The following is a 19,547-nucleotide window of genomic DNA, read 5'->3' as shown; positions in this document are numbered from 1 at the left end:
ACTTCAGTGAGCTCTTATAGCTAGGTTTTTAATTCCCCTCCCTCTCTCTCCCAAACCCACACACATTCATTTGCTCCCCAGTCATCAGGACTTCAGTAGAAAAAATATCACATTGTAAAAGCCAAAAGAGCCTCCTTCACTCCTGTCATTACACAACTGCCCACCCCTCAAAACCTGGCCCTTTCCTGAGGGAGATTGTATGGCAAAGCTTTACAGCACTGGCATGCCTGCCCGAAACCCCATATATCTGCAGACCTTTTCCCCTGCACTCCCCTTCTTGGCAAGCCCCACCTCTCAGCAGAGCCCTGTCCTTCCCCAGATCCTTGATCTTGGGCAGCCCCCTCACCGGTGCCCTAACAGATGCTGTGTGTCCATAGCAGAGCTACACTCTCCCCCAGACTCCCACACTTTGGCAGATTCCTCTTACTCCATCCCTTTTCAGAACCTTCCCATTCACACACCCCAGCCTCCAGCCTGGGCACCCACGCCCCTTAAAGTGAGTGCCACCCATCGGAGACTGAAGTTGTAGAAGAGTTAAGACCAAATACCCCCAACTCTTGGTGTTATTTCCCATATGTTTTCTTTCCTTCTGAAGGAAATATCAGAGGGGGAAGATGGGAGCAGCTAAGAAAGTTCCTTGGGTCCCTTAAAGCTAGTCTGGGGCTATTCTTTAGACTATCATTGACTCACTGTGTGACCTTAGGCAAGTTACTTCACCTCTTTGTACTTTAGTTTCCACCTTGTAAGATGGAGATAGTGTTCTGGATTCTCCGTCCTGCCCTGACCCCTCTGCTGTGCCCCAGACAATTGGGGGCAGGAGTGGGCTCTCATGAGTAGTCCTAGTGGAAGGGGACTGCCTGGGTGGCAAAGAGTTGCCAGAATGTTTTTTTTGGTGGCCCACTGGCAGAAGGAACATTTCAAAGAAGGGTGGGGACAAGGCAGGCAGGAGGGAGCCACTGCTGCTTCAGCTCCCTGTCCTTTCCCACCAAACCCAGAGAAATTACAGCCTTGTGGACTACCGTGTCCGTGAATGAACTAGCCCTAAAGGGAGAGTTCCTACCTCTCTCATATGCAGCCAAGGGCTCGGGGCTTGGTCTGGGAGCAATTAAGGTTGTCATTTAAGCTCTTGCCAGCTCAGGCACCCACCCATGTGCAAAATTCCCAAGTGTCATAAATCATGGGTATTTTTTTAAAAAGCAAACAAAAAGGACGTGAAAATCATAGATTCCATAACCCCAGGCATGACAACATGGGACCTTCCTCAATTGATCTGGGAACTAGAATTGCCACCCACTAAGAATAGGGAAACATGTCAGATTATATTGTCCTTTGGATATGAAAGGGGCTTACATAGCCCATCCACCATCTGGTCTTGTCGCTGGTTCAGGGCACTGAATATTTTTGTTCTGTTCCCAGCTCTGCCTAGTCACTGTGTGACATTGGGCAAGTCACTTCACCTCTGTGCCTCTGTTTCCCTATCTGTAACAGGGGTATAATGGCCTAATAAAAACAGGGACTGTGAGGCTAAATTCATTAATGCCTGTAAAGTGCTTTCAGATCCTCAGATTGAAGTGCCGGATGTTTTTGATTAAGTGCAATACAAAATAAAACATGCTATGTGTCCCTCCCCACAGTATTCAAGCACATGATTATGGCCAGCAGAGTGACTCTGCAGCAGTGGTATCTTGCTGTCTCATAGCTCTTCCCTTCTGTGACAGGTTGGATCACAGAAGCCCCCTTGGGACTGCCAACTGATGTGCTGGGACTACCTCTAAGTCCCATTTTCCCTCTGGCAGCTTGGGACTTCAGAACCCTGCCTGGTTGAGCCAGACATGCTAGCCTGCTACAAACACAGACCCGGGTCTGAACCATGTCCCCCAGCAGCTGCAGGCTTAACTGAAAACCACTTAACAAGTATTTGTGGCACCTTAGAGACTAACCAATTTATTTGAGCATAAACTCACAAAAAGCTTATGCTCAAATAAATTGGTTAGTCTCTAAGGTGCCACAAGTCCTCCTTTTCTTTTTGCGGATACAGACTAACACGGCTGCTACTCTGAAACCAGCTTAAGAAGTGTTTCTGTCTCTAACACTTAGATGCCCAGCTCCCAATGGGGTTCAAACCCAAATAAATCCATTTTACCCTGTATAAAGCTTATACAGGATAAACTCATAAATTGTTCACCCGCTATAACACTGATAGAGAGAGATGCACAGCTGTTTGCCCCCCCCCCCCGCAGTTATTAATACATACTCTGGGTTAATTAATAAGTAAAAAGTGATTTTATTAAATACAAAAAGTAGGATTTAAGTGGTTCCAAGTAGTAACAGACAGAACAAAGTATAATTACCAAACAAAATAAAATAAAATGGGCAAGTCTATGCCTAATACAGTAAGAAAGTGATTATAGATGAAATCTCACCCTCAGAGATGTTCCAGTAAGCTTCTTTTAAAGACTAGCCTCCTTGTAGTCCTTACTAGTCCTTGTAGTCCAGCAATCACTCACTCGCTCCTGTGGTTACTGTCCAGTCTCTTTCAGGTAACCTTTGGGGGTGGAGAGGCTATCTCTTGAGCCAGCTGAAGACAAAGTGGAAGGGTTTCCAGGGGCTTAAATAGACTTTCTCTTGAGGGTGGTCCCCCTCCTCTCTCCTATCCAGAATTCAGCTCCAAGATGGAGTTTTGGAGTCACATGGGCAAGTCACATGTCCATGCATGACTGAGTTCCTTACCAGCCAGGCCACATTCCTGGGAAAGCTCAGATGTGGATTGGCATCTCCAAGTTCATTGTTGGCTTAAGTGTTTCTTGATTGGGCACTTACTGAGACTAGTCTTTTCTCAGGAAGCTGATCAACTGCTTCACTGAGGCTACTTAAAATTAAACAAGTACATAGCCAGTATTCATAACTTTGAATACAAAAATGATACATGCATACAAATAGGATGAATATGTTCAGTAGATCATAACCTTTACAGAGATATGTTACATGGCATATGTAGCATAAAACATATTTCAGTTATGTCATATGTACATTCATAAGCATATTCCTATAAAGCATTATAGGGTGCAACGTCACACCTTCCTTTGGGATCAAATCTGCTACCTCAACAGCTGAGACTGCAAGCTCAGCTTGGTGCCTGCAAATCAGTTTTTGCTCTTGCTGTCCAATGCCTTGTCCCTAACCAGCACTGACAAGGAAGTTCTTGCAGTGAGAGTTGGCTGGCAGTTTTGTTGCATGGAGTGGCACAGTGCAGTCCAGCTCCCTGCTCTATAGATGCTGCAGTGCCAGCTGGAGGAAAGGAAAAAGGCACTGTGGTTTTGGCCATTAAACTGCAGTTACTGTGGTTCAAAGAGGTTCCCAGGAGAGAGATGAGCAGAGCCAGGGGTAGGAGGGAGAGTGGTGCCGACAGAATCATTCTCTTCCTCCTACCAGTCACTTTCCAGATCAGTGTTTTTTCGCCTAGGAATGGCCTCCTGCTCAAGAATCTCTTGTGTCCTTGTCCCATCTTCAGGGCATCACAGGATGTTCCTTTGGGATTTTAGATTTAAAATAGGAGTTCCCAAAGCTTATGAGGCATTGATCAGATATTCCTGCTAGCTTAAAAGAAAAGCCAGAATCTTGTTACCATGGAGCCTCTGATAGTGACATGTTCTTCTCTACAAAAATAATTCTCTAGAAGCAGAATTTCACTATAAAGGAGAAGCTCTGCCTGGCAAAAGATTCTCTCCTCTTCACTAGAGGGTTGGGGCCTGGGCTCCGTTCACCTCTGCAGTTGGAAATGGATGCCATATCTTTATGGATGCCAGTGGGAGCTGTAACAAGACCAGCTCCTCCTCACTCCCCACTGGGAGCACATGCAACAAGACTAGGTGTGGGTGTATGCTTGTCAGAGTTACTGTGTCTTGTAATACACCTGTGACATGTCTAAGGATTCTCTCTGCTGTGAGGCCCTCCATTTTGGAGATCAGTTTCATTTCAAGAGAGCAGCTGTTACAGAGTGAGTCACAGGGACTGGGCCAGATTACATGTTCAATGGGGGCTGCACAGGAATGCAACATAGAGCTATGTGGATCAGCCCTACTCTGCTCCTGCTCTGGGGGAATTCTCCCAGGGAGCACTGTGGCCTCTTTGCATTGCTGTGAGCATTACATGTTAGTTAACATGTTTTCTAACATGACACATTTCTGCAGTGTGGACATGGCCTATGTCTTATCTCCTACTAGAAATATAGTGGAGTCGCATCTTATGCGGGGGTTAGGTTCTAAAGTCAGCGCATAAGGCGAAAATCATGTATAGTCAAAATTACCCTTGAAAATCCCTTAAATCGCCAATAAATACAGTATACTGTACGTGGTTTTGTGTATACAACCCTGTACAGTAATATGTATAATGTATACAGTAATGTACAGTATATAATAGAGTACATATGCAAAATATAATTTTACAGTACTCTATTTTTAATTACAGGGGGTAATTACAGGGTGTCGTCAGGGCTTGATGTCGATCCAGGAGATGGAGGTGACGGAGAGCGAGTCGTAGACAAAGTGGTTGGCTCTGGTTCAGCTCGAGAAGTTGATTTGCGTAGGCTCGTCTGCTGCTGGTTGTTTTTCCTTGAAAAACATGGTGATCGGCAGCTGTCACTGTTGTCTCTTGAGCTGATCAAACATTTCTTGATATCGTCTCAAATCATCCATAATACTACGTGTGATTTTGAGGCTTCGTTCCATAGAGGGATCGTATTCAGAAATTAAATCATTCAAGTGTTTCGCTGCTTGGAACACTTCAGCAAATTTATGAAGATTCCAACTTGCTGGCTCTTCCTGTTCGTTGTCATCATCTTCGTCTTCTGTAGACGATTTTATCAGTTCCTCTAACTCTTCGTTAGTCAATGTTTCTCTATGGCTGTCAATTAATTCTTCAATTTCTTCCTCAAGGATGTTGACAAAGCCATCACCACCCCTTGCCTGGCCACCTGAACAATGTGTTTCACTTCTTTGTCAACGGTCAGGAAACTCTTAAAATCATTCACACATTCTTTCCATAGGTTTTGGCAACATGCATTGACTGTTTCAGGCTTGATTGCATCCATTGCCTGTTTAATATAAGTGATGCAATCAGCAACGTTGAAGGACTTCCAACGCTCCATCACATTAAGATTGGGATCAGCATCCATAGCGCTATGTATCCGTGAGAACGTCAGCCTTGTGTACGTGGCCTTGAAACAGCGAATCATGCCTTGGTCGAGAGGTTGGAGGATGGAGGTGGCATTGGGTGGGGAGAAAGACTACTTCAATGTCATTATGCGCAAACCGGAGTGCCGCAGGATGGCCAGGAGCATTGTCTACGATCAGCAACACTTTAAAGTCAAGTCCTTTCTCTTCAAGGTACCACTTGACCTCCGGAATGAAACACTTCTGGAAACAATCCAGAAATAATGCTGCCGTCACCCAAGCCTTTTTATTTGATTCCCAGAACACAGGCAGGAGATTTTTGTTCTTGCCTTTTAGGGCACGGGGCTGTGCAGCCCTGTAGAGTAAGCCCGGCTTTATTAAATACCCACCCGCAGAGCCACAAAGCAACACGGTCTTTCGCTGCTTTGAAGCCAGGGGCTTGTCTTTCTGATTTCGAAATGTAAGTGCGGTTGAACATTTTTTTCCACAAAAGGCCAGTCTTGTCAGCATTAAAAACTTGTTCCAGAAGAGAGCCCTTTTCTTCTATGATTTTCTTTAATTATTTGGGGTAGGCTTTTTCTGCCCCTTCATTGGCAGATGCAGCTTCACCAGTAGTCTGCATGTTTTTGAGGTTGAAGTGGTTCCTAAAACTGTTAAGCCAACCTTGGCTGGCTTTGAATTCCTTCTCATCAGAAGGCTGTCCCTCTTCGGCGGGAGGTTTGAACAGCGCGTAGAGGCTAAGAGCCTTTTCTCACAACGTGTTGCTATCCATAGGCACACGTTTACAGTTCATGTCTTCCAGCCATAAGTTTAATGCCTTTTCAGTCTTCTTTAAAGTCTTATCATGCACATGGCTCATCAGCTTAGCAGTTATTGGAGCACTTGATGCCATGGCTTGACGAATTTCTCTCTCTCGAATCTTGATGGCACGGAATCTAGATTCGTTGCAGCCATATTTACGTGCCACGTTGGAGACAAACATACCGTCTCTCAATAAGTCCAACACAGCCAGTTTTTCCTCCAGCAGTGGAACAGATCGCTGTTTCTTCGGTTGAGCACCAGATGAAGTAGTTGGCTTGCATTTAGGGGCCATGTTGTACAAAAAATACGTATCTTTAAACACTAGAATCACAGTCAGTGCGGCGAGACGCTCCCACTATGAGAGGCACACAGGAACTGAGACCGACTGAGGGAATAGCAGATTCACATCTCCCATCTCACGCTCACTCCGGGGCATACGCTCATTGAGTGGAATGGTGGGCGGAATCGCCTGCACTATTTACAGGTGTCTTGTTGTTTTTCCTTTTTTCTTGCCGAGCGCATATAGTTGAATTCGCATAAGTTAAATGCGTGTATGATGCGACTCACCTGTACTACCAGGGCAGCCTTTTTTGCAATATTACAGCACTTCTGCTCCCTGATGGAACAAAGAACTAAAGGCCAAAAATGGAGGGGCAGAAACAAGAAATATTCTCCTTTGAGTCCTAAGAATTTCAGGCCAGTTCTTCCCTGGCCCGTCTGCCTCTACTTCTAGGCTGGGAACATGCCTTGATTTCCAGCATAGTTAGAAATGCCTGCCTTTGCCTTCCATTAGCAAAACCTAGCCTCAATTAAATATGCATATTTTAAGCATTAAAAATCTTCCAGGAGCTGCATTTTATTGTGTGTTTCATTTATAACAACTGAAACAATCCCCTGGTGTTAGCTGAGAACAGGAGCTGCAGGAAGTGATTAAGGTGGCTCACATGCATTGTTGCAGTTGGATTGATGGATTTGGAGCACAGGCTTCTCTGCAGTTGGGGCTTTCCCAAAGAAGGGCTTCCATTCCTGGCACCGTGGCGTACTGGCTGTTAGCAGCCCCTCTGCATTGCCAAGCACCCATCCACTTCTGTTGGAACTTTGCTGATCAGTGAAGAATGAAACAAAATGTTTTGACAATGGAGGTGGTGTTAGAGGCAGATTAAGTAGGGCTGCCAACTTTCTAATCGCACAAAACCGAACACCTCCACTCCGCCTCTTCCCCGAGGCCCCATCCCTGCCCTGTCCCTTCTCCAAGGCCCCACTCCCACTCGTGCCATCCCCCCTCCCTACGTCGCTTACTCTCCCCACCCTCACTCATTTTCACTGGGCTGGGGCAGGGGTTTGGGGTGCAGGAGGGGGTGAGGGCTCTGGCTGGGGGTGCGGGCTCTGCGGTGGGGCCAGGGATGAAGGGTTTGGGGTGTGGGATCAGGCTCCAAGCTGGGACAGGGGGTTGGGGTGCAGTAGGGTATGGGCTCTGGGCTGGGGGTGTGGGCTCTGGGTGGGACCAGAAATGAGGGGTTCAGGGTGTGGGAGATGGCTCCGGGCAGGGGGTTGGGGTGCGGGGGAGGTGAGGACTCCAGCTGGGGGTGCAGGCTGTTGGGTGGGGGGTACAGGAGGGTGCTCCGGGCTGGGGCAGGTGGTTGGGGTGCAAGGGAGTGAGGGTTCTGGCTGGGGGGGTGGGCTCTGGGGTGGGACCGGGGATGAGGGGTTTGGGTTGCAGGAGGGGGGTCAGGGCTGGGGCAGGGTGTTGGTGTGGGGTCGCGGACTCTGGGAGGGAGTTTGGGTGTGGGAGGGGACTCCTGGCTGGGGCAGGGAGTTGGGGTGCTGGGTCCCAACGGCGCTTACTGTAGGTCCCAAGAAGCATCAGCCAGGTCCCTACCGCCCCTAGGCAGAGATGCAGCCAGGCGGCCCTGTGCAGTGAGTGCTCTCCTCGCACCCACAGATGCAGCCTCCACAGCTCCCATTTGTCGCGGTTCCTGGCCAATGGGAGCTGCGGTGCCAGCACTAGGGGCAGGGGCAGCACGCGGCGCCTCCCTGGCTGCCTAGGGGCCGCAGGGACCTGGTGACCGCTTCCGGGAGCCGCATGGAACTAGGGCAGATTGTGAGCCTGCCTTAGCCCCCCGCTGCGCCACCTACTGGACTTTTAACAACCCAGTCAGTGGTGCCGACCGGAGCCACCAGGGTCTCTTTTCGACTGGGCCTTCACAGGCTCCATAATGGGTAAGGCCCATGACTGAGAGTCAGGAGATCTGGATTCTTTTTCTGGATCTGTATGTCTTTGATCCAGTGATTCCACCTCTAAGGATCTGTTTGCAGTGAGAGGGAACTGTTACAGAGGCATCCGTTGGAAGGAATGTTTAGTTCCCTCACGTGTCCTTGAGATGGTTTAGCAACTTCACAGCACAGCTTACAAATGTGGATGTGCCAGTGCATTCTGGGACTCCTGATACACCTCATTGTGCTCATCACCACTAGTAGGAGAAGAGTCTTTTGAGTACTTTCCAAACACAAAGCACTGCTTTGTGAGAAGTGGGAGAAGGACTGGCTGAACCAACATAGCTGCAATGTTTATTTTCTCCTGTCTGTCTGGAGAGAGACTGTTGTAAATTGCACTGATTACACCTAAGCTACAACTTTGTCCCAGGTGTTGCAACCAACTGATGCAACCACCTGTGGACTCAAGGGGCTGCATAAACTTTGTAAATGCACGGTGTTCCAACCAACATTTTGTTGCAACTTACTTTTCTCTGCAGGTTCGGCTGATCACAGCTCCCACTGGCCGCCCTTCCTGCAGCCCCCATTGGCCTGGGACAGCGAACCGCGGCCAGTGGGAGCTGCGATCGGCTAAACCTGCAGAAGCTGCAGGTAAACAAACCGTCCCAGCCAGCCAGTGGATTTCCCTGGCAGGCCACGTGCAAAAGGTTGCTGATCCCTGGTCTAGTGTATGCAGGAGCGTCTGTCCCTCATTTTTCCCCTGTATAAAATGGGCATAATCTTGAACTGCTTCCCAGGAAGGCTTGATTCATTAACATCTGTAAAACACAGTGACCTCCTTGGATTTTGAGCAGGACAGAAATGCAGTCTTGTTATTACAGTGAGCAGTACAGAGCCTTGTATAAGGGGGTCTGGGAATTCTACTAAATTCCAGAACTAATTTTGGCAGAGAGGAGAAAAAGGAAGAAAGCCCAAAGCTACCCGTTGATGTCAATTGCTGCAGGATTGGGTCCCAATTGAATAGCGTGAATTCCCTTTCTATTGTAGCCAGGACAGTAGGTAAGGGGGTAAGGAGAACAGAGAAGATTTTACAGTGTATATATCTACACCAAATTATCTGAGTGGTTTGTTTTCTAGCTTGTTATTAAGGCCCCCCAATGTAATGTGTTGGTTTCCTTGCCAATTTCTCATAGCACGTGTGCCATTGGGAATACCTGCCTTACCACAGGACAGGTTTGCAGGGGAGCAGAGTGGACATAGGGTCACCTGCACTGTGCTGCTTGTACCCACCGTTCTCCCCTCCATACATCCGTTTTTGTTGTAGAGCTGCTCACGTTTCTGCCTTCCCCAGATGTCACGTTCATTTTGGGAAAGTCCCCACATCTAATTTGGAAGTTTGTAAAATGACAGTGGCTAATGTGGCCCAGCTCCTAGCACAGGTGTGAGCACCAGGCAAAGCAAGGAAAGATGCAGTGCATACAGGCTTCCCGGAAGAACATGTTAGGCTAATACTGCCCGTATCTTGAGATAGTTGCCTGTCTTTAATATGCAACTATAGCTCCTCCTGCAGACTTATGCTCACGTACACATGCACCTACAGTCACGGACACGCTCATGTACACACACACGTGCACCCTTCCATGCCATTCCTACACCGAGAGACACGCTTTTGCTAGCGCGCGCACACAGGTATGGTGCCCCTCCCTCCGTACTTGGGAGAGAGGCCATGAAATGCTCCCATGGAAATCCTGTGCGCTTCAGACACTTTCATTGCTTAGTTTGTGCTGAAGAAGAGAAGCCAAAAATATAAACCCAGCTGCCTAAGTTCAGAAATCCACCTTGAAGCCTGGCATTGTCTGTTGCCATGGTGATTCCTCGTAGCAGCACATGCCTGCTGAGCACCATTTGCCTACAGGTACCTGGTAGATGTCACTTCCCTGCCCACTCACTTTCTGCAGCTTGGGAAGCGGCTGCTGAGGAACGAGGCATTTTATGTGTCTCGCTGCAGGCCTTCCTCTGCAGTACCAGGCCCTGTGCACAGCACAGCACTGCCCTCCTGACTGAACCATTCTTAGACCCCCCCCCTTGCAAGAGTGCTTGCTAAATGCTCTTTAAATGGAGCTTGTTCCCATCCACACTGCCCAGCCTTCCTTGAAACCAGCTAGATAGGTAGGTTTCCTGGCCCAGTGTCAATAGTCTTGGATAATCTTGGCTGTGTGTGAAGCTGACTAGGACATGGCTGCTTTGGGTTTTGTCCCTTCCACTCCGTATACACTGATGGTAGTAGCAAGCAGCCTTCCCCATGATCTCTGAAAAAATAGCTAGTGAGTTTATTGCCACTGCAGCATGCAGGAAGAGACCGATAGTCCTGGATCCCATTTCCCAGAAACACTGGGGTCTGTACTCCGTGGAGAATGAGAATCTAGAAGGATTTCAGTCCCCATGCTGGGCTCCTCCCTGCTTCCTCCAGGCAGATGAAATGTGGTAATTTACTGACTGCTGCTGAGCTGTAACTAGGTGTCTTGGCTGCAGTGACTGAGGTGCCTGTCTGACCTGAGTCTGAAAAGGAAAACTGGCTTCTTATGGGTTTCCTTGTAAATGTCGCCACACAGCAGTTAATAACCCACTGCCCTTTGCTTTCTCTCTATCCAAGCACTTTCTAGACATTAATTAGTTAACCCTCATAAACCCACTGTGATAGATGAGGAAACTGATGCACAGAGAGGATGCAGTCTCACCAATCCCAAGTGTTCAGAAATCACCAGTCAGGCCTACAAATATGAGATTAGTTTAACTATCATAACATTCCAAAAATACACTCTGCGTTCTTTTTATTTGCCTTCTGGTGTTTGTGCCTTGACTGGTCATGTTTTCAAGCTTTTCTCTGCAACCATGAGGGCTAACTTTGTACTACTGAATGAAAGCTGGGATTCTCACTTATTCACATGACTCCAGGAGTTGGGGCTTTAAGACAAACACCAAATACCACCAGACTCAAGATACAATTATGAGAATTTATATCACTGGAAAAGTACTTGCCCAGTGTCATCAGGAAGCCTGAGGCAGAGCCAGAGTAGAACCCAGAAGTCCTAATTCCCATGTCTAAGCTGTAACCACTAACCCATTATTTACGTTTCCCCTGAGTTGCTCCCCAGACTCCACTTAGGGGATCCATGCAGATGATAGCCCAAAATGTAGTTGGGGGTGCAACGGGCTGAGTGGAAGCTGGAGGAAGAATACATCATAGTCATAGCTGGGCAGGCAAATCGGCTTTTTTTCAGTCATTCAGTAATTTCTACAAAGAAACCATTCTGTTTTCATTTTCAGTGTCACGCCTGAGGGGCCCCTCAGTCAGTGCAGTAGGGATTTAAATGCTGCTCCTCAGCCTGCCACGAACTAGGGGTGTATGGACACAGGACTGGAAAGGACCTTTTGGGTCATGGAGTCTAGTCCCTAGCTATGAACAATACGGGTTAATTCAAAACACACACAAAATACCTCACTTTGATTGAAAATTAAAATCAGAGCAACTGGATTTTCTATTCTGGCAGCTCCATTTGAGAGGCAGGTTGTCCTTGGACAAGTTGCCTTAAAAGATCATTTCCTGCTGTGTCATCCTGCCAACATTCCTGTCCCACGCCTGGCGAGCAGCAGCCCTTCTCCTGGGGTACAAGGAAGGTGTTGCTGCCAAGGGTGGGATATTGCCAGCCCACAGCGGGGTGGTTTGAGGAAGTCTGAGAATTCCAGCTAGCTTGGCTGTGCCCCCTTCAGGCGCCTATAGCTTCATCTCCGGTTCTAAACCGCAGCTTAATGAGAACAGGAGACTGGTTTGAATTTCAGGGGAGGCACATACAGAGCACACATGCCGCAGCACTCTGGAGAAGCGGCTAGGGAGAGGGAGGATACTGCCACCTGTTGCTAGACACTTGAATTGCAAATCTGGTGGATTTAATTTCAAAATAACATACAGCACAACTCTATTTCTTTTTGTTCTGGAATCTGGTCTTATGTGCTCCTTAGTATGGTGCAGTGCTTGGCACCATAGATAAAAACCTAAGATAGATTATTAAGGCGCCTACAGCATATTTTCAAAGAGTAGATACCCTATCTAAATTCCAGCTTGGGTAGCTCCATTTTGCTCCCCTAACACCATTCCAGAGGACATGCGTCCATGCTGATGACAGATTCTGTTCGAGAACCATCCAAAGCAGTGCGGACTGACGCGTGTTCATTTTCATCATCTGAGTCAGAGGCCACCAGCCAAAGGTTGATTTTCTTTTTTGATGGTTCGGATTCTGCAGTTTCCGCATCAGAGTGTTGCTCTTTTAAGACTTCTGAAAGCATGCTCCACACATCGTCCCTCTCAGATTTTGGACGGCACTTCAGATTCTTAAATCTTGAGTCGAGTGCTATAGCTATCTTCAGAAATGTCACATTGGTATCTTGTTTGCATTTTGTCAAATCTTCAGTGAAAGTGTTCTTAAAATGAACAACGTGTGCTGGGTCATCATCCGAGACTGCTATCACATGAAATATATGGCAGAATGCAGGTAAAACATAGCAGGAGACATACAATTCTCCCCCAAGGAGTTCAGTCACAAATTTAATTAGCGCATTATATTTTTAACGAGCATCATCAGCATGGACGCATGTCCCCTGGAATGATGTTTGAAGCATAAAGGGACATATGAATCTTTAGCACACCTGGAATGCAAATATCTTGCAACGGCGGCTATAACAGTGCCACGCAAACGCCTGTTCTCATTTTCAGGTGACATTGTAAACAAGGAGAGGGCAGCATTATCTTCCGCAAATGTAAACAAACTTGTTTGTCTGAGCGATTGGCTGAACAAGATGTAGAACTGAATGGACTTGTAGGCTCTAAAGTTTTACATTGTTTTGTTTTTTGAGTGCAGTTATATAATAAAAAAAATCTACATTTATAAGTTGCAATTTCACGATAAAGAGATTGCACTTCAGTACTTGTATTAGGTGAATTGAAAAATACCATTTCTTTTGTTTTATCATTTTTACAGTGCAAATATTTGTAATAAAAAATAATATAAAGTGAGCACCTTACACTCTGTATTCTGTGTTGTAATTTAAATCAATATATTTGAAAATGTTGAAAAACATCCACAAATATTTAATAAATTTCAATTGTTTAATAGTGCGATTAATCACGATTCATTTTTTTTAGTTAATCGCATGAGTTAACTGTGATTAATCGACAGTCCTATTAAAAATATTGTTGTCAGCTCAATAAGAACATCAGCTATTTGTGCAGCTGTGGTTTAAAAACACAACAACAAAATGTTAGAGTGTATAAGCAATGGGATAGAAAATAGTACTGAACATATTAGAAGGCCACTATATACACATCAATAGAACAGGTTTCAGAGTAACAGCCGTGTTAGTCTGTATTCGCAAAAAGAAAAGGAGTACTTATGGCACCTTAGAGACTAACCAATTTATTTGAGCATGAGCTTTCGTGAGCTACAGCTCAAAGCTCATGCTCAAATAAATTGGTTAGTCTCAAAGGTATCAATAGAACAGTCTCATCTGGAATAGTGTGTTCAGTTGTGGTCAGCTCATCTCCAAAACAATTAGAGGCATGGAAAGACTTTCTGGTAAGAGGCTAACAAGATTAGAACTACATAGTTTAATAAGGAGAATAACAGACAGGATGTGATTTAGAGAAATAAAATAAAGAATGGACTAGATAGAGTAAATGGGAATGTCCAGTTGACTTATTTTTAAGGTACTTGTATGGCCCCTATTACTATAGTACTAAATGTCTGTGAAGGGGTCCATTCACTGCAAGTGCGCCTCCTTGAGGCTAGGTTTAGGAATTAGCTGTCACCTCATCTAGCACCCCCTGCTGTCAGTTGCTCGCACTGTGGCCTCTCTCTCTCCATGACTCAGGGTGTTCCCTCTTCATGACTCAGGTCATGATATAGTCCAGCCAGGTCATGATATAGTCCTCCCCTTCTGGGGTATCAGACTCATACTGGACAAGCTATTTTAGGCAGTCTTCCAGTTCAAGTCTAGGTCTAGTGTCACTTTCCCAGTGGCAGGTTGGGGATCTCAGGCCCACCCACCACTGTGGGCTCCAGTCCAGGGACCCTGTGACTAGCAACCTAGGTCTCTACTCACGATCAGATCCTGTTGCTGGTTCCCTAGGCTCCTTCCTACCTCACCTCTCTATCTCCTTGTCCATGTCTAGACTTCACCACCAGGGCTTCCTCCACTTCCCACGGCTACTTCGCCCCACTCAGCCTCTTGTCAAATTCCCTACTCGAGGGCAGGACCCAGGTTCCCTCCTGGTGTAGCATATGGGGTGAATTGGTCCCTTCTGGCCCATATTAACCCATTCAGGGCTTGTGTGAGGTGGACCAGTATTCAGGAACGTGGGCCTGGCTCCACAAATGTTTGGGTTTATATTTTTAGAGCTGTCCCATCCATAGGATGGACCGGGGCAACCATCCCAGGCCCGGCACTTCAGGGGGGACGCGGGTTCCAGCGTGGCCTGGGGGGTTAGCAGGGTGGCTTGGTGCCGGCAGCGGCGACTGACCCAGCCCACCCCACTCCGCTCCGCCTCCCCAGCTCCCAGCATCGCTTGGGGGAAGGGGTGGGATGGGAGTGGAGCAGGGTTGGGAAGAGGTGGGGCAGGACAGGCCGGGCTGGGGCTGGGTCGCTCGCTGCTGCTGGCTCCAGGCCCCCCACTAATCCCCTAGGCTGCCCTGGACCCCACATCCTCCTGAAGCACAGGGCCCGGGGCGGTTGCCCTGGTCCGTCCTATGGACGGGATGGCTCTGCTTGGACCCGTTCTGGGCACCACGAAAAATTATACAAACCTGGTGCCCATGCACCCCATCACAGTGCCTGGTAACTAAGGCTACGATTTTGTCATGGATATTTTTAGTAAAAGTCAGGGACAGGTCACAGGCTTCTGTGATTTTTTGTTTCTTGCCGTGACCTGTGCCCTGACTTTTACTAAAACCATCCCTGACAAAATGGGGAGGGAGGATTTGGGGATGTAGGGGATAGTCATCTGAACATGAGCTCCCAGTGTGGACAAAAAAGCTAATGCAATCCTGGAATGCATAAATAGGGGAATCTAGAGTAGGAATAGAAAGATTATTTTACCTCTGTATTTGACACTAGAAGACTGTGTACTGTTCTGGTGCCCACAATTCAAGAAGGATTGGAGAGTGTTCAGAGAAGAGCCACAAAAATGAGTAAAGGATTAGAAAACATGCCTTATAGTTAAGGTTAAGATTTTGTTACAAGTATTTTTAATGAAAGTCATGGACAGGTCACGGGCAAAATTTCATGGAAAATTCATGGAAGCCCATGACCAGTCTGTGACTTTTACTAAAAATGCCTGGAAGGGGCAGGGAGGACTGATAGTGGGAGCCCCACCGAGCCTGACTGCCAGCCACTGCTCCAGCCCCGTTGCTGCTCCTGCGCTGGAGGCTGACTGCTGGTTGCTGAGCCAGTCCTACTGCTGCTCAAGGCATGCCGCTGAAGCTGAAGAAATCACAGAGGTCTGTTAAAGTCACAGAATCTGAGACCTCTGTGACACAATCATATCCTTACTTATAGTGACAGACTCAAAGCGCTCAGTCTATTTAGCTTAACAAAGGGAAGGTTAACGGGTGACTTGATCTCAGTCTATAGGTATCTACGCAGGGAACAAATATTTAATAATGGGCTTTTCAGTTGAGCAGGCAAAGGTATACCATGATCCAATGCCCAGAAGCTGAAGCTAGATGAATTCAGACTGGATAAAGGCATAGATTTTTAACAGTGACAGTAATTAACCATTGGAACAACTTACCAAGTGTTGTGGTGGATTCTCCATCACTGACTATTTTTAAATCAGGATTGGATGTTTTTCTAAAACATCTGCTCTAGGAATTATTTTGGGGAACTTCTATGGCCTGTGTTCTACAGGAGGTCAGACTAGGTGATCACAGCAGTCCCTTCTGGCTTTGGCATCTATGATCCCATTTTACAAATGAAGAACTGATGCACAGAGAAATTCAGTGACTTGCCCAAGGTCATTCAGGAGGTCTGGTAGAAAGGGAGCTGAACCTGGGACACCCAAGTTCCAAGCTAATGTCCTAACCAAGGAACCATCCATCTTCCTCTCTCATAGTACAAGAACAAGGGGTCCTGCAATGAAATTAAAAGGCAGCAAACTAAAAACTGATAAAAGCAAATACACTTTTATAGAGTGCATCACAAACCAGTGGCAACCATTGCCTTTAGTTGTCATTGAGTTCAAGAGCTTAATAGTATACAGAAAAGGATTGGACACTTGTAATAGTGACAAGAATATTTGCAATGACATTGGATAAGATAAAAATGTATTAGACAAATAAACCTCATGCTTCAGGTCATAGGACAACTAATAACTGTCTGGGGCTAGGAAGAAATTTCCCCCATGGGAAAGTTATTGCATAGTTCTCCGTTATGGAATTTCTTCCTGTGACGCACCCTGATACTGAGCTACTAGTGGAGGCAGGATCCTGGGCTACATGTGCTGGTGTAGTATTGCAGAGAGACACTGGGACAAGTAAGCCATTGGTCTTATCCGTGGTGATTTCTCTGTTACTGTTCAGGATTGAACTCTAGGGTGTATTCTCTCCAGGGTGCTGTCCAACTTACTTTTAAGGCTCCCACACAAGAAAGCTTCCACCCCTTCCCTTGGGAGATGATTTCACAGCCTAATAAGTCTCACTGCCAGGAATCTATTCCTGGTATTCAGACTAGATCTTCTGCTCAGATTCACCCCATCCCTCATTATATCCCCTTGCATCACTCTGAGCAGATCTTCCCTTCTTGGAATTTGCACCCTCTGGAGCAGTGTCAGGTTCTCACAAGTTCTCAGTTGCTGGCTGGCTGAGCTGCACAGACAGATTGGTCATTTCCTTCTCATTCGTCCATCTATGAGATGCCAGTTTGTGCAATTTGGTTCAGTCTAAAATGTGCATGAACTTTGCAAAAAGCTATGACCCACTGTGAGCTGAAGGTGGGACTGTTTTCAGTAACACTGTCTCTGTCTCTCGCTTTTTATCCTGAAGGAAGAGCCAAAGAGCAAATCCAAAATCTGTGCCAACGTTTTCTGTGGAGCCGGGCGGGAGTGCGCAGTGACGGAGAAGGGGGAGCCCACCTGTCTCTGCATCGAGGTAGGACATAGAGCAGCTTCCAGATTACCGGAGGGAGAGAGGAGATGGGGAGAGGGGACTTCTTGAGGTCAAAGGGATCCAGATAAAACACACTAGGGCTCAAGCACTAGCCAATAGAGTTTCAATGGGAGTTGCTCTTGAGCAGCCCCAAACCAAGAGGGGCCCTTCTGTCTCCAGCCCCTTTCCTTCCCAGCCCTCCCCTGCCAATTCCTCCTCCCCAGTCACTCACACTATCTCTGCCTCTGTCATCCACTCTGATACACTCCTCCGGCACACCCAGAACTGGCTCCTTTTTCTCCCCTCATGAGCCCCCAGTGCCCTGCCACAACCTGGTGCTCTCCTCTGGTGCATTGCAGCACAGATGCCAACCCATGCCAGGAAGTGCCAGTGTGGCTGAGCTGCCTATACCCTCGCCACTTACCTCACAGCCCAGAGTGTCAAACTGTGCAGGGGAGAGCTGGCTGGAGCACTCCTCATGTGGGGAAGGTGTGCCAGGGTGTCAGCACACAGTTGGACTGGTGTGGGGAGGTGCACATGCTCTCAGCAAGCCAGCTGTCAGCATAGCCAGTCTGCGTGAGTTACAGAAACCAGCACTAAGCACTTTTTTAAAATAAAAAAAATCTCTACAGGTATACTGAGATGGGCCTTGAGAGAAGGGACAGTTTTAGGGACACGGAACCTGCCCATTTTGCTGTTCTCTTCCCCTTACAAAAAGCCATACATTCTTACACCAATGGAACACTGTTTTTTAAAGAACCCCTCCTGTCCCCCCGCCTCAGTGTTCACAACCCGGATGCTGCCGTCCTGGGACCTGGAAAGTGAAAGGAGCTGTAAGCAAACTGACTGGGTTGATTACCTTTACCCAAGCTAAGAGAAACACAAAAAGGAAACCCCCAGCCCAAACGTTGTCAACGCCAAATTCCTTCTCTTTGGATAATCTACTGTGTCCCTTCCAGACAAAGCCCCAAGTTCTCAGCTGCGAGCCTACCTTCAGTTCCACAGCAGAAACCTTGAGATCGTGTCTGCAGCCCATGCAGACAGATCCACCCAAAGGAAGACTTACACATACACACACACACACACAAAGTCACTTAGAGACACACAGGTTTGTGAACACACACAAACTCACACACACCCAGAAGCAGAGACAAACATAGTATAGATACTAGTGATTAACTTCTGTGTTCTTCAGTAAATCTGCTTTCATTAATTCACCTGAATGGTGGTAGTGCTGGGGGCTGGGGAAACAGATGTTTCTGGGTGAGGGGGTCCCCATTTTACAGACCACTCAGCTCCTGCACAAGATCTTATAGGTTCTGGGTGGTTAGTATCTCTCAGTCCCTACTTGCGCTGAGGGAGATATGCACAGTGCCCATGAGCTGGGCTGATGCTGAGGCTTACACACTGCCTCCCTCCAACCATCCTGTGATCCGTGGCGGTGGGTAAAGCTCTTCTCTTTCTGGCTCTTTTTCAGCAATGCAAACCTCATAAGAGGCCTGTGTGTGGCAGCAATGGCAAGACGTACCTGAATCACTGCGAGTTGCACCGTGATGCCTGCCTTACTGGCTCCAAGATCCAGGTGGACTATGATGGCCACTGTAAAGGTAAAGTCAGCCCTGAGGGCTTTGGACCTACTGTCACTCAAACAAGACCCTGGGAGGAGGTGCAATGGAGGAGAAAACAACCTTGTGCCTTCTGTTCCTGACAGAGATCACAAATGAGATCAAGGGGCCCCCATAACATGGCTTCTAGCTGCCTCTTCCTTCCAACAACCAACACAATCAACATGCCCTTTCCATCTACCTGTCAAGGAAGGTCCAGGTCCACTAAATGATGTGGAGAATTGGCCAGTTCCAAAAGCCCTTCCTGAATCCTTGCCCAGGCAGAATTCTCACTGACTCCAGGAGACAGAACTCACTTTATGTCTACACTACCGCAGTAAGTCGGCCTAAGTTACACAACTCCAGCTTCCTGCATAACATAGCTGGAGTCAATGTAGCTGAGGTCAACTTACTGAGGTATCTTCACCGCACTGGGTTGACAGGAGACACTCTCCCATCGACTTACCTTACTCTTCTCGTTCAGGGTGGAGTTCTGGGGTCGACTGGAGAGCCATCTGCGGTCGCTTTGGTGGGTCTTCACTGGACCCGTTAAATCGACCCCT

General features: G+C 47.4%; 1 protein-coding gene across 1 annotated transcript in view; it reads left to right on the top strand.

Annotated features, from left to right (window-relative positions):
- FSTL1 (follistatin like 1) overlaps positions 1 to 19,547 on the top strand; it is an 80,863-nt gene that overhangs the window by 44,117 nt on the left and 17,199 nt on the right. Inside the window, exons 3-4 of the mRNA XM_007062067.4 lie at positions 17,279 to 17,383; positions 18,858 to 18,987. Of these exons, the coding sequence (XP_007062129.1) occupies positions 17,279 to 17,383; positions 18,858 to 18,987 (235 nt within the window). The remainder of the gene's footprint in view (positions 1 to 17,278; positions 17,384 to 18,857; positions 18,988 to 19,547) is intronic.

This window comes from Chelonia mydas, chromosome 1, assembly GCF_015237465.2.
Source record: "Chelonia mydas isolate rCheMyd1 chromosome 1, rCheMyd1.pri.v2, whole genome shotgun sequence".
Taxonomy (NCBI): domain Eukaryota; kingdom Metazoa; phylum Chordata; order Testudines; family Cheloniidae; genus Chelonia; species Chelonia mydas.
The sequence above is the reverse complement of the archived record's forward strand: the minus strand, read 5'-3'. Positions and strand labels throughout refer to the sequence as shown.